Raw genomic sequence first — 21,948 nt, forward strand, 5'->3', positions numbered from 1 at the left:
GTGCCTTGTTCCTGTGGCAAGGTGTTTGTCTGGTCCCGTGTCACTCAGCACAGGAACCAGAGACCCCCGTGCTCATTTGCCGCTCACGCTCTCCATCTCAGATAGCACATTATTAAAATCATCCCTCAGTCCTCCACCAAGAGCCTCTTTGTTACTTGGCTGGCTGGCTCGGCTCTGTCAAGTCTTCACCAATTACAGTCTCAGGTACAATGGTCTATTCACAGGATCACAGCCCTTGACTGGTGTGGGGAGAGTGATTTGTGAATCATTATTCAGCCGCCTGTAGTGAACGTGATACCTGAGGAATGCAAATAACATGCCACCGAATAGACGTCCGCGCTCCTAAAAGTGACAAACTACAGCTGTTATTATCTCAGATTGGATTCTTCTCCCCTCATGGAGAGGCAGTCGTCTCCTCCGCTTTCAAGTTTGAGGTTTCGACTAAATGTATTTTTTTCTCCCCCTTCCTGAGAAGTGGTGGCCACCTCATCAAGGTGGCTGTCAAATCTCAACTATAGTTTAAGTGCATCACAGACACAGTGTTAGCAGGATGTGAAACATTAGGCCCATGGTACCAAATAGATGTTTGTTTACCAGAGAGACCATGTCCTGATGGCTTCAGAGTCACTCTAAACTCCGCCTGTATCAAATAAACAACCTCCCAGCAGCAGAGAACAGATATGAGATGTTATTTCCTGTTATTCCTGTTGGTTGTCATTCAGTTTCAGATGGTGATAAAAAAAAACAAAGACAGGATTAACTGACTCAAGAAGTGACCTCGTAGGTGCCCAAAATAAGTTGTTACTGGAGTAGCTGTGCTATTGAGTTGGTGTCTCAGTCTGTGGTTTCTTATAGGTTTTAAACAGGAAACTAGGATTACAGATAATGACAGGGACCTTTAGATTCAGTCCAGCCTGTGAACAGCTCTGTCAGGCCCAGTGTGTGAAAATGGCTCTGTGAGATGCTCCTCTTTGAGACTTGAAAGTATGTGGGGCTAATCTCATAATTGCCCAGCCCCCCCCCATATTGTTCTGAGTGTTACCATTAAGGATGTCTTTGTCCTGCAATGTCAGGTGTCCTGCTGTGTCGTAGGGCGCAAGAAAACTCTCAAAAGGCATGAAAAATAAGAGAATGACAAAGACGTTTTTAAGTGGTAATCGCCTACTACACTTCATATTTCCTGAGGCCGAAGGGTAATTGTTTGGATGGGCAGCACTTAACAGTGAAGACAAACCTTGTTGTCATGAGTAGATTTAAAATGTCCACATTCTGTCAGTGCATATATTATTCACACACTTGATAAACAAACTCCACTGAAAAATAAAAACTCTACCGAAGTGAAACAGCATAATAGAGAGATGACCTTGGGGGAGCAATCTCCCGAAGACACGAAGTAAACTGTCACAACATGGCTGTTCTCATGAATATGCATATGCCAGCAGATAACAAACACTACTCTGTCAGTCAACACAACCAACACGTGTGTTTGTGTGTGTGTGTGTGTGTGTGTGTGTGTGTGTGTGTGTGTGTGTGTGTGTGTGTACGTGTGTGTACCCTCACATGTGTGGGTGCGTGCATGCGCTCCTCATCAGGTTGGTGAAGATCAAGGAGTGGGTGGACAGCCATGACCCCGGGGCGATGGTCATCCCGTTCAGTGGCGGTCTGGAGAGTCGGCTTCAGGACATGAGTGAAGAGGAGCAGCAGACGTGCTGCTCCGAACACAAGACTCAGAGGTTCATTAGCATGCAGCCTAGCAGCCTTATTATCAGCTGTGTCCTCCACCACTGGTTTAATTGCATGTGCTGGTGGAATAATAAACGACAGAATAATTACCATTATAAAGCCAGGATCCCTCTCTTTACCGAACAACTCAGTCAAAGGGGGTTCTTCTGGATTAAGTTTTTAACTGTCATCTGTCATCTGCAGGTATAATTATAACTTGGGCATTTTGGGTGTATTGTTCTCTTGTGAAAACCTCTGTGGAGGAAAGGAAATTGTGTGACAGCACATTTTTTTCTCAGAGCACAGAGAGAGAGAAAGAGAGAGAGAGAGAGATAGATAGACATTGGGCAGAATTCTTAAAAGTGCTAAATGAGTCGGCAAGCGTGCCAATTAATCAAAAGAAAATCATGTGAGAATTGCATGTCCTGTGCGAAACTAAGTGACCTATCTTATTTATTTAATTGAGTTTATAAATTGAAATTAATTTGTGGTCTCGCCACAAAAGTGAACTTTTGCTACGAATCATATGGTCACTAAAACAGCATATCATACGCCTAGCTGGTTAAGTATTTATGAATGTCTGGAGCACAGTTTCTCTCTTCCTTCAGTATTCTGACTAAGATCATCAAGACTGGCTACTCAACTCTGCAGCTGGAGTACTTCTTCACAGCTGGACCTGACGAGGTCCGTGCTTGGACCATCCGGGTAAGACCGTGCCCCTAACACGCACGCACACACACATACGCACACACACGCCGTTCCACCCTGCTGGCACCCACACTGATATCACACACTTTCAACTTTGTCATGGTTGTGCTTTAGCTAGTCATTACAGGCCAAGGATAACTTCAATTACCGGTGAGCTGGTGGACAGTGAAAGTGGGGGCCACATTGATTGAGGAGGGCAACAATTGATTTTGGCCATTACGTCCATGAGAATGTTCCCATCCCGCGCAGATCTGCCTGCCCTCCTCCTGCCACGGGAGATAAGGGGCTGGCGCTTTGTGGCTGCCTAATCTGTGTGACGGGGGCTGTCTGTGCCGAAATTGATGTGGCTTTTCATTCGACCGTTTGTGGGCCTTACTGGGGGCTCCTCCTCCTTGTTGTGTCTCAGTTTGCCCGGAGCCGGCTGACACCGAGAGGCAGGATTTACATGGATACAGATGTTGGTCTGGCGCGCGGCTATTGTGTCAGTGTTTTCGAGGGGATGAAAGGATCGAAGGTTATAATAACGTCTTTCACTTTAGTTGCAGACGGTCTTTGTCAGGAGATGCGTAGCCTACAGATGCAGTGGTCTGTCTCTCTATGTGTGCGCAGGAAACACGGGGTGTAGGTTCACTGAAGCGGAGAACAAAAAGCACGTACCGTGTAGGGGAAACAAACTTTTAGATTTACAAAAAAAACATTCCTGAAACATAATTTAGGAATAAATGAACGCCCCAGGATGAGAGATGTCCTCGGTGTGTTGAAGAAAAGAACGGTACACCTCAAAGACCTGCTCAAAAAAATAATAAAACGGTGTTGTCTCCGTCCCTTGACATAACTGATTACAGCTAGCCTTGATTGTGTGTGAGGGGCATTTAGTCAGGTAAGCATCAGTGAGTAACCATATTAACCCAATACATCTTGCATTGTAAAAACTACACTCTGTAACGTGGCGCTGCTTAGACCTTTAGCATGCTTTATTAGGCAGCCTCGAGGTGAGTATTATACATCAGCCTGCTCTGCATAGCTCTTACCTGGGATGAGGGGGGTCTCATAATGCACCATACGAAAAAAATCACCCACTAATCTATTTTCTCCACCTAGACAAACCTTGATGCTGATTAATGGTAGTTAAACTTACAAGCACTCCGTCAGCGAGATTGCGTACGGATGGTAATGTATCGCAGTCATTAAATGCACATCATTCTTTTGGCATGAAATATGTTGACCCCAACCCGATTATATACATAATTAAAATTGCTCAACAGTTCCTGATCACTGGGTTGCCAAGCAGAAAGAGAGAGGTGGGGGGGATAGGTCGACAGGCAGCAGTCAGGATGATGCAAAGTAACCATGTCACCTATTTGGGTCATTTGTCTTTTCCCCTCTGCATTATTTCAATGCATATAAAGTGGGCATTTTATCAGACACAGTTGTGACTTCTGGTGCTAAATGGGATTGAATGTGTAAAGGATTTATAAACCTGTTAGAACTGTTATTTTGTCCTCTTTGAATGGATATATGAAATAACCAATTTCACATATTTTTCATCTCCATTCAGCTGTGGTTATGGGCAAATTTAAATGCACGTATGATAGATGTCGCCCATCAACTCGTTATTCGAAGTATATAGCCAACGTAGCTCAAGGCAAAACCTTCAGCTACAACAGCCACACATAATAAAGTGCATCAATTATGGTCAAACATACATAGTATTTGAAAATGATATAAACTTTATTTGAAAATTGTCCGGTAAGATAAGCGAGGTCAGTCCACTGCAACAGTGGTTGTCTTGCTTCCAGCTAGGGGCCAGGGAAGCAGCCCACAATGAGGCCAGATTGCTTGGACAGAAATCAATACCACCACGGAATGGGAATCAGAAATTGCTGGTGGGCATTGATAGCAGCGCAGGGTCCTTATCAGACTCTCGGCTGCCCCAGTGAGCCACAGGCGAGTGGAGAGCTATCCAAAAATCAGCACCAAGGCAAGAATACCCCTTCGACTGAACACACCCCCTAGCGATGCGATACTCACCTCACCTCAAACACTATCAAACACGGTGTCAGTCCTGTGCTGCAATCCATCTTCTCCAAAACAAATCATTTACCTTGTGTGTCCTCTCTCTCTGTCTTTCTTCCCCCATTCAGAGAGGAACCAAGGCGCCACAGGCAGCCGGCAAGATCCACACGGACTTTGAGAAGGGCTTCATTATGGCGGAAGTAATGAAATTCCAGGACTTTAAAGAGGGAGGCAGTGAGAACGCTGTCAAGGTGAGCCGTCAGGGTACGAGCGGAGATGAGGAGAAGTCTCCTGTGATCAGTGGAGCTGACAGTCACCGCACCGCTCCTACGCACACCTCTCGTCACCTTTACTCAGGGGAAGAAATTACTGCACACTCTCCTGCAGCACACCTGACAAGCCGACTGACTCCGGCTCTAAACACTGCCGTTCTCCTCCAGCTGTGCATATCGTTACCCCAGTCTGCCGTAGCGGCGCCGGGCCTTCCTCCTACCTCAGACCGGCCTCTCAGAAGCACAGCAGAGACGTCGTTCCCTCTCCTGGTGTTTATCAGATCTATAGACCAGACCGTTAGCTTAGCTCAGCCCTCTCTGCTGCTGCGGCGAGCCTGTGACAGTGATATAAAGAGGCAAGTTAAATAAAGTGTGAAATTCTTTACATAAGGACTGTTTCACGCATGGGCAGCGCGTGCATATGCTCTTTTCTAACTGCCAGTATTTGTTTTGACCTTTCTGCTGCGCCCAGGCGTTTACACGGCACTGCCTCTGTCAAATATAATAACTATTTCATGATGAATTTGTGAAGACAATAGCTGGTGCTAAATACAGCAGGTAACGTTGCAGAATGCTAAACAGGCGTTTCCACCCTCTGTTGAGTGTATGGTCGTGTTCCAGGTGACTGTAAGTCATTGACCTTAACTAGCTCATCAGCCTGGGTGAGGTAATTTTAGGACTTCCTTTTTTTTCCCAGGAAGGCTTGGGGCATGGAGCAACATTCCAAAGTGTTCCATGTCACAATTCTAACTATTTCCTGTCAGCATGACTTGGCCTGTCTGGCAGTTTCTGTCCTGCATGCTCCTGTCCTGCACTTGAGACAGATGAGTGTGTCAGTGTCTGTAGTAAACTAGTGTCTTGAGAATGTCCCTCTATTGGTTAAGCCATCTTGTCTGAAGTGAAAAGTGTCATTAGTGGCCTGTAAGTGATTCATTCAGCCGCTATGCCTACAAACACCATTAAACCACCAGCCAATAGCTTTTGGCTTTTTCCCAGGCATTAAATGGGACCATGTTCTGTTTAAGAGGTAGCAAAGTAGCAGACCATTATCTGTTTGTCTGGCAGTTGGAATAAGCCTGTATAGATTAAACAATCAGCAGAATGCCCAAAGTGGGAATCACAGGTTAATTTGATCTTTATAGAAGTCTGTCAGGTTGTAATCCTTCTTTAGACCCATGGAGGAGGTCTTTGATCAGCGCTGGTCGGCCCTGAGAACCTGACACAGACGCTGGCTCCGCCCCCTTAGCCCTCCCCCAGGCCAGACCAGTCCACTGGCAACTTCTCATACGCTGCATTTAATAACATTACAGGAATCCACATTATTCAATTGAAAAAGGTTTTGACGGGGGAAAAAAGATCATTTACTTGAGCTCAAGTCTTTGTAAATGTATTTGATTCATCTATGGTGTATTGTCCCTACTCTTCCTAACCTTACAGCAGAGGGTGAACATGTGTTGGTCTCTGGGGAGTTGGACATTGTTATCCGGGGTTGAGATCACAGGCTCGGGTCCTCGCTGCATGCTCTCCTACTAATCCCTTTCTGGGCCCCATATGAACGCGGACTCTCCGACCGATGTGTTAAGGCCAACGCTATTTAATGCCAGTTGTGTGAATAGGGTGTCTGAATAGGGCCAGTGTATGGGGATATCACATTATTAGTAATCATATCTGCTTAAGCCAAGCTTGCTCCTCCAGATGGCTGCTTTCAAGTGCAAATGAACCAGTTAGACGTGTCTGCTTTAATACATACTCAGGAATCACAAATAGCCATTGATCCCCCCCCTCCCCTCGTCTCCCTCTCCACCAGTGTTTCTGGTGGTATTGAGCGTGGATTAAATGGTCTCCTGAGCCTTTAAAGGGACATTGATTCTTCTAATTAATTGTGCGGTGTGCAGAAGCGGAATGCCATATTAGCACTTCAAGTCAATTATTTTGAGTTTGCCGGGACGAGGAACAAACACATGTGCACAAAGAAATGTTGGGACTTATTTTGTTTCTTTGAGAAGTATGATTCATTTTACTTGTACATATGAATAGAAATTGACAGAGAAGAGGGCTATTCACCCAGTGGGAACCTACAAATCCCATGAATAAAACATGGTGTCGTGTACAGCGTGTGTGTGTGCTTGTGTGTGTGCGTGTGTGTATGTTTGTGTGTGTGTGTCTGTGTGTGTGTGTGTGTGTGTATGTGTTTGTATATGTTTGTGGGTGGGTGTGTGTGCATTTCCTTTTCAGAGGAGTGGGTTGTTGATTTCTGTATATCTCTGTATATAGTCTGTATATCTCTGTATATTTCTGTATATCTGTACATTTCTGTAAATCTCTGTATATTTCTGTATATTTAGAACCCATCATTAATTTGTTGCTATTTTACAGGCAGCTGGGAAATACAGACAGCAGGGCAGGAACTACACAGTGGAGGACGGAGAAATCATCTTCTTCAAATTCAACACTCCAAACCAGCCCAAGAAGAAGTGACCCACGAGCAGCCTGTCGACCAACAGAATGGCCTGATCTTCTAGAGAGTCCCGGTCTCTTTGTTTGAGAGTGAGTGCAGCTGGAGATTGTGATACCTGCCCAGTCAGCCCAGGCCCACCTCCCCTCCGCCACACTATTCCCGCTTGGTTCCTATCCAGGGGCCTCCAGCCGCCTCCCTGCCAAAGCACAGGGTCCACTAAACACTGACAGCTTTGCTATTTAAGATCAGGACCGGCCCCCCTCTCCAAATTCTAGGAGCATTTGAAGAAGCATATTACTCTCCAGATACTTCATTAATCTCCATCACAGGCACCAGGCCTGACACAGCTGACAGCGGGGACAATGCCACCTGCTCCTCTCCCCCTTCCGCAGATAGTGCATGTTTTACAGTAGCCCAGATGTCTCGCACTCAATAAAACATTTGACAAAACCAGGCTGTGTGTGTTTGGGGATGTCTGTATTGACTGGCGCATGGTGTGCGTACGGTGATAGGGGGACCTGCTGGTCACTGATTAGAGTATTAAAAGACACAGGTGACAGTAGAGCCTGCAGGGAGCAGGCTACTATAATTGTATCTGTAAAGTGATTTTTTATTTCCGAGGGGTAAGTGTGGGATACTGATTATTTCCTACAAGAGAAATGGTCAGGTGGAATTATGTTTGAATTAACCTTTCCTTTCCACAGCTATCCGCTGTCGCTGTGGTGGTGGTTTTTTGAGATACTGTATTTCAGGAGGCTGCTTATTGATGAGTTCTTTGTTATTATTCAGAGTGCTGTTACACAGAATCACCGAGCCAGGGTTTGACTGAGGGTTGCTTTTGTAGCGTTTACCTTTGTCTCTCACATCATTGAATTTATGGTAAAAATACATAATCTAAACCAAAAAAATACTTCACCAAACTGTTCATTCCTTATGATATTCTGAGTGGTACTGTAGAACTTCGCAATTCAGGAGAGTAGCCTGAAAACCATTCCCTGCCAGCCCAACAAGATAATGTTTTCCTGGCCTCTATACTTTGTGAGTGAGTGTTTGTGAGGCGTTTATGCAGATGGGATGGTGAACACTATGGCTGCTGTGCGGTAGAGGAAGATTGGCTGCTCTGCAGGAGTGAGAACACAGAGCAGCTAAGCAGCCTCCTTGGCTGAATATCTTGCCTCTATTAATACCACCTCCACTGCAGACAACAAAATGGCTTTCTGATGGGGACAAAAAACGATTGAATAAAAATTGTCATTTTAAAGGAATGGTGCATTGCATGCATAAGCTGTCGAAATCATCTGTTTACAAAACAAAGACTGCGCTATAACAGTACAAAGCACAGCGTTTGACACAACATTTGATTACCCTCTTCAAGGTGTAATGAATAACAGCTGATGTCTGTATGTCATACTTGTACTGTATGCTACATTGTAAAATCCAGCCATGCTCGCTACTTCCATAATAGCAGCACTTGATTGAAATCAATCAAACTTACTTCATACAGTAGCTCCAATAAGTGCTCATAAGTAGTGAACATGCCTGTAGCCATTACAGCCATCATGTAGTGCATATTCTGTATTCATCTAGAACTGGGGGCGTTCTAGGTTGATTGGCTAAGTGAAAGCAGGAGTTCTCTCTGGAGAGCACAATGGAGCTACAGGCAACATTCTTTTAGGCAAGAGTGGTGGTGGCGTTAGCCAACCCAGAAATCCCACATTCAAGCTCATTCATCTACTGCTGTGTTGAGGCTCCGGGATTGACAAGCTGTTCTCTGTGGTCTGGTCTGGTGTTTTGTTTTCCATGGAGTGACAGTAAACCTTTTAGAAACTGTAATAAAGCTATTCCGAATCATGCAGATGTACCCCTTGAGACAAAACACCATAAAATTCATCTGGCCTTTAATCATGTCATGAGTAGGCCGTTATGAGGTTTAATACCAACAGGCTGGCTATCAAAGGACCGGAGAAGAGCGCATTTGATCTCTCTTCTGTACACGAACCCTTTCTCTGAAGTGTCCTATCCTCTTCAACATTTTCTATGAACAGAATCTTGTGTGGATGAAAGTGTGTTTTGTGATTAACTGTTATTCTCTATAAAAACTGAGGACTGAAGTACATTTGCTGTTAAGATTTTAAAGGAAACTGTATTAGTGTAAACGTAGCCTGAGATAAGCGGTCAGGCCTTCAGCCTATTGGTACAAATGGTCTGTCAGCTTCATCAATCAAGTGGTGCCACTCTGCCCAGAGAGAAACCACTCTGGCACCACACCAGGACTGGCATAAGGAGAGGGCCTTATTTCAAAAGTGCACACATGAAAGACTGAAGCTTGCTATTGTAAATCATACTAGTGCACACCAAAGATCTCAGAGAATTAAAATAGAATTGATGGATTATGGGAATAGATGATAAACACATAAATAACTGATTTTTGCATGTGTGATGTGTTGGGAAACCCTGTGGACGCTGTGGTACAGTATGACTGGTGTAATTACTGCCTGTTATGGCTAAAGAATTATGACTAAAGAAAGAACACAACATAGCACTTGGGAGAGTCATCCTCAAACATTCCCATCATGGCCTTGCCTGTATTCATGTGTTTTACAAGGCTTTATTTTACTTATGATGTATATTGTGTAACCAGGGCACCAATGTAAATGATAACTTGGTGTCAATGGGCTCCCCTGGCTAAACGTTAAATTAATTAATTAAATAAATTAATAATGTGCAGAATGAAACAAGTAGGTAGCCTACACAGAGAGAGAGAGTTAAAATCAGTTTGAATTGATGACCTGATGAAAGCACACCCTTCAGTAGAAGGCCTATGTTGAGCTCAGTAACATGAAGAGCGTAGCTTCACTGCTGTCACCTTCAGGGTGAACAAACTTCCAGTGCCATGTAATGTCAAATTTGATTCATTCTAACAACGCCTCTCAGTGGGTGGGAGATTCCAACTTCCTCAAGATGTTTTATAGGTGTTATGGTTTATTGCTAAACACACAAGACATTTAATCTGCTTTTGTTTATGATTAATGTTTAAAGTTGAATTTCCTGTATGAAGGGGGTAGTGCTTAGCAATTAATTATGCGTATCAACCTGGATACATCCAATGCCACTTTATACATTTACATGTTGCATGTAGTTTTTATCAGAATGTATTGTCACTTTTGCCAATGTCGTCTTGAAATGCAATTCTTTGTGCGCAGTATATGCTGTGTCAATTTCTTAGAATTCTTAACAGGTTAGAGCCTGATACATGAGGAGAGTCAGTGATTTCCACTCCAGCCTCCATGTACAATAGCGGTAGCTGCCGCAGAGATGCAGTTATGATTCCTGTGTACGTGTTGATGCAGCCTCTCTAAAAGTTGTAATTGAAACACATTTGGTATTCTGTCCACACATCTCCCTGTTGCTGCACCCTTTCTCAATTTTCTCTCTAAAGCCACACTTACAGTGTCCTCCAAGCTGTGTCTTGCTGGGCTGCTCCGGTCCATGGGGTCAGTTCTCCCCTGGATTGGCCCTCATACAACTGTCATGTTAATACGACAATATGTCTGTCCTCTGAATTCTGTTCACTTCACAAGCCAAAACACACTGCCTCATTCAACCACTTTATTACAGTCTCTTAACTGAATGTGTGTCTATTAATCTAGTCCACCATCAAGTTGTTCATATTGTTGTCATAGAAACTCTAAATGTCACATTAATGAAGTAGATAGTACAAGTAGTAATACTAGTTATGAAAGATGCAGTGTCAACATTAAAATTCAGCTCAACATCTTGTGACTCGTGACTGACACGGTGTATTGAAAGATACTGCACTGAATGTCGGTGTGCCATAATTCAAGATTCAATATCTGCTTATTTTGCCATGTACTGTACATGGTTTACTCATACTAGGAATTTGACCAGAGTAATGGCATACAGTACACTGATGGATATGACATAGGACAGGGTGCAGGACAGGACAGTGCAAAGACATGACAGTGCAAATGCAATACAGAAAACTGCAAATACAAAATACAATATAACCAATAAAAAGAAAGCTATACCATACTATATCAAAGCTATACCATCTGTCCATTATATTGAATCCTGGTATCTGTATTCTCCCAACACCGTAATTGCTGTAGAAAGTCTGCAGTCATTTCCAGCTTGCGTATAGGGCCAGTCAATACACTGAGGCCTGGGTCGATTACTGCAGTTACCAACTCATACTTTATATGTCCAAGGACAAATACTCTGACAATTAGTTGTCTTCTATGACCTCCTGGATGTTGGATCATGATGCAATTAGGAAATATATTTGACTTTTCCTTTTAACTTGGGTCTCTTTGTTGCTACTACTGGTAAGTTTGCATTGGTTTCTGAAGTGAGACAGACATGGCTGCAGGAATGTCTCAAGGCTGTTTCGGCCTGTGTTTACCTGACACTTGGACTGACAGCAGAGTGATTGGAAACATCCACCATTTACTGCAGGGAGCTCCTGAGTGCCAGGAAAGTGCTTTTGTAGTCTGGCTGTAATGGGCCAAGTTTGAATTGAAGGTTGAGAGAAATGGTCTCCCTCTGTTCGCACACTGTGAGGTGAACTGACACACCACAATAAGTGTCATAGACATAGTTGAAGGACTTAGGGAGATATGAGGACAAGTTCAAAAGCAATACATTTGGCCCAGATATAGCCCAGGGTATGCGCTAATGATTTATTTAAGGCGCCTGGGTCAAATCCAATATGGCCACCATCCACCAACCAGATGAGCTACAAATGCAAACTTGGTGTCTATTTCATGTTTTTGACCATAAGAAACACGTTGACATGCTTATCTTTTCGATTGGGTGAGTCTGAACAGCTAATTTGCATATTTCTGCATATTTCCAAAACGGTGGCTACCCAAAAATGTAGGTAAGTAAGATGGATGTGCTCAGTGCTTTTAAGTTTTTAAGAAAGATGTGCTCAGTGCTTTAAAAAAAAATCTCGTAAATCAAAAGTTAGTCAAAAAACTAAAATGTTTTTTGTTTATATCCAAATCACACAATCAGATTACTCAAATATTGTCGTGTCAAGTCTCATTGTTAGTGCAGGCACCCTCAGGTGCAGCAGCCTCCAGCTCTACAGTATTTGCAGACGCAGCGGAGGAGAATGGCACAGGCTTTACTGACATCTGCCAGATGGATCCAGTAAGGTTCCCAAGTCTTGATCGTGGAGTACCAGTATACCAACCCCACCTACTGAACTGTGGGATATTTTGCTGGACGGAGGTTGCCTGATGCCAGGAGAAGCTGGCCAGCAGCAGAGCCCTTCGACATGCGTAATCAGTGCAGCTTGGGTGGGAGGCAGGTTCTCGAGGGACTTGGTGCTGTTTGAGAAAAGACGATGTCTGGCTTCATCTACTCAGCTGAAGCCACAGCTCTGGCTGTACATAGTGATGTACGCTCCTATGTCTTTGGACATCTGAGTTGATCTGTTCAGGCTCCAAGGTGAGGGCGGCCAGGGTTTCTGTGAGATCCGTTAGTGCCTCCCAGCTTGCATTTTATAGCCTAAACTTTTTTGGATGGTCATGTTGGATATTGCATTTGGCCAGGCTCGGGCGCCCTCGCTAAGTCATTAGAGCCTTGGGCTACATCTGGGCCATGTTTGGTGCTTTTGTGTGAATTTGCACAAAAATATCCTTAAAGCCCTCCACTAACACAGAGGATGCTAGATAACACACTCACTGGCTCTAATTTCAATGCATTTTGCACTAAACTCAAGTGACTGTTAGTTAAAATTATTTTTGTTTGTAGCCTATTATTATATTATAGCCTATAAAGCATTTGTTTTAAATGAACTCAATTTGTTATGGCAAATATTATCTCATTTTGCATAAAAATGTAGTGCCTGCCCACCTTGGACATGAGAGGACAGGTACTGAAAAATATTGACACTCAACTTCACTCTTCTTGGTTTTGTTTAAGTGTAGGCTATCATCAAAAAATAGTCATTCCGATACAATAGCCTACAAGACTGAATTAATTATCATTCACAAACCGTAGTGAAAATCCAGTGATAGAGCGGATACACAGCCAGCCAGTGGAACAATGATAAACAGGAAACGAATTACTCCGAAAATGACTGTCATACCCTTGGACCAATGAGAACTCTGGGCACAGTCCAGGCAGCCAATAGCGTGTGAGAAGGAGGGAGGGATTTCCGGCACATGACGCAGAATGCTCAGCCTCAGGCCCCTCCCCCCTCAGGCCCCACCCTTTGTGTTAAACACACCGTCAATCAAAATAGACAAAAAAATAGACTGGAATTACCGATTGCCTCTCACCTTCGATTAATATAAGGATGTTTGGATGGTGTTAATACAGCGAGTCTCCGAATTAAAACAAAAAACTAAAAGTACGCAATGACTGGTATGTAACATCCGTCCTAACATCCTCGGTAGGTTTGTGCACCATCTGTCTGGGCTCAATAGATACTAGCTAGCCTAGCCTAGCCCGCTAACATAACCAAGCCTAGCTTTGCTAAGCTACTGACTTTGTTCACCATCAACTTCACACACTGCGACTTCAACGGAGGGCGTGCATTGTGTAATAGAATGGCGAACCAGGAAGCAATCTGCCGTTGTAGATTTCCTTTTGGGGAGCTGAACTCGCTAGCTAAGTGATCTTGGTTTGTTATTGCTCTGTTTCCCTCTGACGGTGCCTCTCTGCAGCCCCAGAACAGCCAGGGAGACCAGAGGAAATGGCTGCCTTGGATGTGGACAGCAGTCAAAGCGACTTTCTGCAGGAAGACGACGGCAGAGGAGATCAGGTACTTTAACTAAATAAACATCGTTTGCTTCTCGGCCATGGTGTCGGTAAGTGCGTGGTGCTTAGTGAGGTTCACACGTTTTAATATTTGTAGTATAAAGTGGAACTTCCTGTGTGGCTCCGGACTAACGGCCACCCACTTTCTCCCTCCTAAACCCGCCCATTGTGGGAAGGACATGCAGCCGTCACCCCTCGATCTGCTGGCTTCTACCTGCACCCAGGTCGGGAGTAAAGAGGTCGATAAAGGTGGTGCCGCTGTTGTGGTAAGTCGCCACCTCTGCTAACTAGTAGTCTATTCCAAATCATTCATTCCAATAGACTAATCAAACAAAATGCAAGTGGTGGCGGTACTGTAGTGTATGTTGATATTCGCAAAAGGCACCCCAAACAATAAGTGCTTTTATTTGGAATTCACCATACGAAACCCATTATTTGGCGTGTTACTTCGGTTATTCAAATCCAGAAATAATTATTTGCAACAACCTATCTATCTAGTATCGTGTGAACAAGCTGCACCAGCTCTTACATGAGTTGTGTTCTTTTAAGAATAATAAATGCTTAGATATGCTCTTAGTAGTGAAATTGTAGTACCTGTGATTATGATGCATGTTCCAGCTAGACTTTATACAGTGTAGTATGTCTCGGAAAGATAATCCATATTGATGTCATTGATCGAAAAAATCTCCCATAGAAAAATGTGCAGCTTTACTTGTATGTTATCATGTGACTTAGGCTACCGTAGTTTTTCGTCGTTGTTTATCAGAATCATTTTCTCTTTCAGACGAGAGACCTCACATCCATACAGTTAACGGGGACAGACAGATGGGAGGTGTTGACCCCCACGACAGTGACGAAGGATGATTCTAGCGTGGTGCAAGGGATCGTGACGTCAAACGGACAGTATGTTCTTCCTCTCCAGAGCCTCCAGAGTCAGCCTATCTTCGTTACGTCAGGCGGTGCCGACGCCTCCTCCGCCAACACAGTGCCTAACATTCAGTACCAGGTGATCCCGCAGATCCAAGCCGACGGACAGCTGAGCTTGGACGGCGCCATGCTGACTCAGGACGCCACCGGGCAGATCCAGATCCTGTCCGACGGCGGTCACAGCATCGGCGTGACAGGGACCTCGGTAGGGGACATCCTCACCAACCACCAGAACCTCATCTCACAGACTGGTCATGTCCAGCAGATCCAGGGACTTTCTATCAGCGGCTCCGCCTTCAACAACCAGGGTCAGGTTGTCACGAATGTGCCTGTGGGGTTGCCAGGGAATATTACGTTTGTACCCATTAACAGTGTGGACTTGGACGCCCTCGGTTTGTCTGGGGCTCAGACCATAGCGACGGGGATCACCTCTGACGGCCAGCTGATCATGGCCAGTCAGCATGGGGATGGTTCTGATGCCCTGGACAAGACAGGCGACCAGCTCTCGCAAGTGCTGTCCGCGAACGACTCGAACGCAAACCCGGACATGTACGCGTCGGCGCCGTCCGGCGTTCAGCTGCCCGAGTCCGGCAGAGAAACGGGCGCGTTGACGCAAGCCGAGCAGGGCGGCCCCGGTTCTGGTCTGCATGAGGCAGGGGGCTTCGCGCAGCAGAACCAGGCCCAGAACCAGCAGCCCATCATCCAGCTGCAGCAGGTGCAGGTGCAGACGGCTGACGGGCAGGCCGGGGGCCAGACCATGCAGAACGTCCAGCTCATCAACCCCGGGACCTTCATCATCCAGGCCCAGACGGTCACGCCCACGGGCCAGATCCAGTGGCAGACCTTCCAGGTGCAGGGGGTGCAGAACCTGCAGAACCTCCAGCTGCCCACCACCCCGCCCCAGCAGATCACCCTGGCTCCGCTCCAGACCTTGGGCTCCGGCATGGGACAGATCCCCAACCTGCAGACGGTCACGGTCAACTCTGTGGTCCAGCTGCAGCAGGAGGCGGACATGGACAGCCCTGGAGGTACACAGACGGTTCTTTGTACACAGAGGTGGAGGCAGGTGGATATTCATCATATGGTTTGGTGTCTGGTCATCCATCCACACAGTTATTTTCAAGTTTGAACTGGTTTTTGAATGTGTTCATAAACATACTGTCAGAATATCAAGGCAAAAGTATTAAGCCCTTTTCAACATTGGCCGGGTTTCCCGATAAAGAACCTTCTTAAGGAATCCTTCTTAAGCAATCCTTTGCATGGGAGTTAAGAAGTACTTTGGAGTTAAGTGCTTCTTAACTCGTTCTGGAAACCCGGCCATTATGTCTTTCACCTGACTACATTGTATGCGATTCTGCTGGCGGCTGACGTTGATGTGTGACTCCAGACATCCACATCAAGGAGGAGCCTGACTCGGAGGACTGGCAGCTGGGGAGTGACTCCACTCTGAACACCAGCGACCTGTCCCACCTGCGCGTGCGGCTGGTGGACGAGGACGAGCAGCTCGGCCAGGAGGGCAAGAGGCTACGGCGCGTGGCCTGCACCTGCCCCAACTGTAAAGAGTCCGGCGGGAGGTGAGGAAGCCCAGGACTGCGCCGCCGACGTACGAAACAAGCACTCTCTCCGGAGCAGGGCAGGTCTCTTGACAGACGTGTGTGTGTGTGTGTTTTCTCAGAGGGTCCAGCCTGGGGAAGAAGAAGCAGCACATCTGCCACATCGCCGGCTGTGGGAAGGTGTACGGGAAGACGTCCCACCTGCGGGCGCACCTGCGCTGGCACTCCGGGGAGCGGCCGTTCGTCTGCAGCTGGATGTTCTGCGGGAAGAGGTTCACGCGCAGCGACGAGCTGCAGAGGCACCGGAGAACGCATACAGGTGCGCTCGCAGCCGCGGTTCCCCGAGTCGACAAACCTGTCTCAAGAGAAAGGCGACAGTTGAATTCTTGGCTTTGGTTTATTACTCATGTGTAACTCATTTATTTGGTTTATTACTCATGTGTAACTCATTTATTTGGTTTATTACTCATGTGTAACACCTTGTTGTGGTTTACTCTGGGTTTATTACTCGTGTAATGCCTTGTTCTGTGTCCACTTTAACATCAGGAAAGGCTACAGCGGTAGTGAGTAGCAGAAGTACACTGCTCAAGAAACACTAAATCATCAATCGTGATCGCAGATCTCCATGAACATATTAAAGTTTAAAATCTTTATTGATTACATTGTGTAATTCGTTGAACAAAATGACCTAAGAATGGTCAATGGAAACCAAAATCATGAACCCAATGAGGGCTGGATGTGATGATTAAGTGTTCCCTTAATTTTTTTGAGCAGTGTAGTTGGTTGTTTTTCCACATCTTAAACTGTGTCCCGTCTCTCCTACAGGGGAGAAGAAGTTTGTCTGTCCGGAATGTTCCAAGCGCTTCATGCGGAGCGACCACCTGGCGAAACACATTAAAACTCACCAGAACAAAAAGGGTATGAACTCTGCCAGTGCGGTGGTGGCCTCCCTGGAGTCCGCGGGCTCGTCCGACAGCATCATCACGGCAGGCGGGACCACCCTCATCCTCACCAACATCCAACAGGGCTCCAGCAACGCCCAGGACATCCTGTCCAACGCAGAGATCCCGCTGCACCTCGTCACCGTAGCGGCCAGCCAAGTCATGGAGTGACCAGACACTTATTTCATGAACTTCTACATCAAATATTCTCCCACCTTTTTTTTCCCCCACTCATGAATGAAATATATATATTCTTATATTCTATTCATGTTAAAATATTCTATTTTAACAAGAATAGTCAGTTGATATCCAGTCTTTTTACAGAGGGGTTATAAAATAGAAAATGATGTGATTCCAGTATACACATTGGAAATGCCTTATTTTGTATCATATGTAGTTGAAAAAGTGGGATGTCCAAAAGTTTGAAGATACTTTCAGTTGAAAGGTATGAGTTGAAATGTATGTAAAAGAATGGTACATAAATTAAGCAATTGGCTATTGCCAGTTTAATGCCCTTAACGATTATTCCGATAGTCATGGTTACAGTAGATATTTTTACCAAGATTCTTCTTGTAAGCATAACATTTGTTCACCACAGATGTGAGATCCCATATGTTATTTTGCTGACAAAATGTTTGTTCTTCAGTCCAGATGTAAATGTTTTAATGTTATCATTCACCTTTTGTATTATGCATTTATGGTTATTGTTTCGTCTCTTCCTTCTATTGTCATATTTGTGCTTGTCTAATCTATAACCAAGCACCCCACCCCAGTTATTTTGCACCTGAATAATTTAGCAGGTGGTAAAGGAAAACAATCATGTTAATAGTTTTGTATTATAATTCCTCTTAAACATCTACGGTTCTTATCTGATGTAATATTATGCATTTCTTGCAAATCCGAGTATTTTGACTGAACAGCTATTTATAGTAGGCTTTGCATAGTAAAACTGTTTTTGTGGTATCTCGAACTCCAAACTCTTGAAATGGCTTTTTCCATGTGGAAGATACAATGTTCAAATGTGTTTGTTTTTGTAAAAACATGATTTGTAAATGATTCCCAACTAAAGGCTGGGTTGTTTTATGAAGAAGACTGAAAACAAAGCCATGTTTAGGGGTTGAATTGCCAAATTTGACTAAAATCTCAGGGTGACTTGGTCATGCAGTACTGTGTGGTTGCACGTTGGACCAGCCCCCCCAGTAGCAACGAGTGTGTCGTCTAGAAATGGCTTATTTGATGGACCAAAAGCTGAGGTGAATTATGGCTGTCACCATGTTACCTGTGCTCTATAAAGCTGTACTGTATGTGTCCGGGTCTTTCAGTGATAACCCCACCTTCCCCCTCACCATAGTGAAATAGCTCAGTAAAGAGACGCATGCTGGTGTACCTCGCTCAATCAGTTCTGTTAGACACAAAAACTTTTGTATACTGCCCAAGAAACTGTGTCGGCTACTCTTCTACTCAGTAAATGTACAGTATATGTTTCTGTTGCCATCATAACATTTCTTTGAATTGAATTGTATTTTTTTTATTCTGTTTTCTGTAATATATATGTCTTTTCTCTCATATTTTGGAATCAAAATTGAAGAAAGCAGATAGTGTGCATTGTATCTAGTGCTGGGATGTTTGGTTCTTGTGACTGGCTGTGGAAGATCTATTTTTCTCTCATCAATGCCTCATACTGTATGTCTCTGAGGCCAAACTGATATTGAAGTATATGATACCCCATATATCATATGATGTCATGTCATAAACACTATTTTGACATTTGATTTTGCTAGTTTTTTTTTTTACTTCACATTCAAACATTTAGAAATAAACATGCAGTAATTCTCACAATTTAAAAAGATTCCGATGATCTGATGTTTGGAGTCATTGGTTCACTATATAACGTTTTTCTTCTTCATTTTACATTTATTTCACTATGATTTCATTGACCTTTTCTACTTTTTTCAAAAAGCGTTAAACGGTTGTACAATGTCCACTTTTTGAGGGCAGCCTCATATTTCATACTAAAATGACTAAACATTAAGAAAGTATCAAGTTGTCTTGTTTTCTTGTAATGTAGAGAGTATTTTGCTGATGAATATTTTATTGCATCCATTGAAGGAATGTTTCTTTGGGTTAGCCAAATCTTAGAAGGGTTTCCTCTGCTTTTATTACTACAGTATTCAGTCACGATCTTGTCAAGACTTGATCTTTCAGAGACATGACATCAAAGCCATCTAAGGTCGGTACTGATGGACTTAGGAGTAGTGCCTAGTGGGCTGACAGTACCTCATGATAGTTGTCCTCCGTAATGGACGGCCTCCTCTGAGCACTGGGCCTGGTCCTCGGGGTGAGTAGTCCAGTAGATGTCACTGCTGCCAAAGAAGCAAGAGGAGAGGCAGGTTGACCCTCTGACCCTCCCTGTGCTGTGGCTCAGATGAAGCCTGCAGGCTGACAGGAGGTAAAGACCACCAGTTAACGACAAGTTAATGTCATACACAATGTAATGGCCAAATGCTTCCCCTGGAATATGAATTCCAGCTTCCTCAGGAATTTGAACATAAAACAGCCATCACTCTTCACCTCTCCTTATGACAGAATTTAAAAACAGAAGTTTTTCATCATTAAAACGGCTCACTATGGGGCACCCCGGTAGCTCACCGGGTAAGGCGCGCACCATATGAAGGCTAGTCCTTCGCACGGCGGACCCGAGTTCGATTCCTGGCTCGGGTCCTGTGCCGCATGTCCTCCCCTCTCTCTCTCCCACATTTCCTGTCTCTCTCAACTATCCTATAACATTAAAGCTGAAAAGCCCTAAAAAATATCTGAAAAAAAAGGCCTACTATGATTTAGGCTAATGATGAAAATTTCGGACTGCAACAATATTAGACCGTCTGACATGCCCTACAGTACAATAAGACTGTCTGACAGATCCTGCAGTACCTCAGCTGTTTTTGCAGTTTAGGAGCATATAATGTCTATCATCCCCCCTGTGCTGAAAACATCTCCAGCAGAGTGTTTCCCATCCACTGTGCCACCCTGAAGAGGTAGAAATGCCTTCTATCTGTTCACATTGATCTGAGCACTGAGAAACGTAATTAGAAACGATGCTCTATGAAAGCCCTCATCTGACACATCACAGTGAAAAGCACATGGTTTAGAATCTCAGTCAATTTGCAGAAATCGAGAGTCAGAAAATGTGGTCTATAAACGTTAAAAGGACACGTCCATTTTGTGGCACCTTTCATTTGCATAATTTAATGAATTCAATTCATTGTAATGCAATACCAAGTGCAGCACGAACATAGAATGACAGTTTGAGTTAATGAAATGTGTTAACGGTATCATCATTTACTTGTATGTTAATTAGTCCAATTAATTTCCCCTGCTCGTAATCCGAATATTGTAATAATCTTTGCTCCCCTGCAGGAATGAATCCTGCGATACACAGAGCTGTGGGACAATCTGCTTAGAGAATCACACTCTCCAGCTGCAGTTTTAGATATTTAACTCTTGTGATGTTCCTGTTACTTTTGAATCACAGACATAAACAGGCTGAACACCAGCATCCGACCAAGGGAGACAAGACCAAGGCAAGAAGAGCAACATGTTTTGGTATGGTTTGGTTGATGAGTTTTACGTTTTATGTTAAAGGTCTTCCAGTACAGTATGCTATGCCAATATTAATTATGCTAATGATATTTAAAGAGGTTTTCAGGTCATCGACAGGCTCTGATCGTCTGCTTGGATGCTACTGTTGTCAGAGGCAGACTGAATGGCTCCCATTCCAACCTTTTGTTCCATAAGCAGCTTCCTTAAACATTGTTTTGTCAGTGTTGTCAACTGTGTGTTGGATCAGAGTGATTTTCCACTGAAAGGGGGTCATTTCCTGACACTCTTACCTGAAGATTTTCCAACTGTGGCCCATTATCAGTCAGTTGAAATGTGGACATGTAAACACCACTTGTGCATGATCAAGGCGTCTCTGGTTAAAGATGTGTATTATGTCTTATCATTACTGCATAACATTTTTGGGTCCTTCATTTTATGTCCGGCACTCACTTGGCCAAAGTAGGCCTTCTCCTGGCTGATAAGCGCCATCGCTTCAATGCCACTGAGGAGAAGTTAGGTTCACTGGGCTTCTCAGATAAAACCTGTCCCCAGCAAGCTGCTGAGCATGACACTGGACTCTATACTGTCCTGTCATTAAAAAAAACGTATCAACATTACAGTCTATCACCCGTACCTTAAAAAAACGTATCAACATTACAGTCAATCACCCGTACCTTATCTGTAGCCAACTCCCAGTTTGTTTTGTTTGTTTGGTAACTTGGATTCTTAGCTGCAATGGGGGTTTTTTCAATAAAGGTCCCATTAATTCTTCTAAAACATCCTGTGTCCTCTGATCTCTGGGTGTACCTGTACTTCACATCTTTTATTGACCTATATGGTCCACGTGTTTAATTTTACAACAACCAAGTTGTGTTAATTATGGGAGGAATGTCATGATCTTAGATAGTGTACAGTAACTGTGGAACAGTGGCTGAGTCTGTGGACAGAGGAAGCCTTCA

At 44.4% G+C, this 21,948-nt stretch overlaps 2 protein-coding genes across 2 annotated transcripts in view; both read left to right on the forward strand.

Moving 5' to 3' along the window:
* The window catches only part of LOC311313307 (obg-like ATPase 1), a gene marked incomplete at both ends in the record, with an annotated part of 36,501 nt that extends 29,305 nt beyond the window's left edge, over positions 1 to 7,196 (forward strand). The window contains 4 exons of the mRNA XM_084443426.1: positions 1,593 to 1,733; positions 2,331 to 2,427; positions 4,575 to 4,697; positions 7,095 to 7,196. Coding sequence (XP_084299552.1) covers positions 1,593 to 1,733; positions 2,331 to 2,427; positions 4,575 to 4,697; positions 7,095 to 7,196 — 463 coding nt within the window. The remainder of the gene's footprint in view (positions 1 to 1,592; positions 1,734 to 2,330; positions 2,428 to 4,574; positions 4,698 to 7,094) is intronic.
* Positions 7,197 to 13,481: 6,285 nt separating this feature from the next.
* On the forward strand, positions 13,482 to 18,999 carry sp3a (sp3a transcription factor). Its single transcript, XM_084443422.1, has 7 exons — positions 13,482 to 13,572; positions 13,875 to 13,972; positions 14,145 to 14,234; positions 14,753 to 15,923; positions 16,283 to 16,469; positions 16,571 to 16,767; positions 17,274 to 18,999. Exons 1-7 carry the CDS (start codon positions 13,566 to 13,568, stop codon positions 17,558 to 17,560), a joined length of 2,037 nt encoding a protein of 678 aa, XP_084299548.1. The 5' UTR covers positions 13,482 to 13,565; the 3' UTR covers positions 17,561 to 18,999.
* Positions 19,000 to 21,948: the final 2,949 nt, after the last annotated feature.

This window comes from Borostomias antarcticus, assembly GCF_949987555.1.
Source record: "Borostomias antarcticus genome assembly, chromosome: 9".
In the NCBI taxonomy this organism is placed as follows: domain Eukaryota; kingdom Metazoa; phylum Chordata; class Actinopteri; order Stomiiformes; family Stomiidae; genus Borostomias; species Borostomias antarcticus.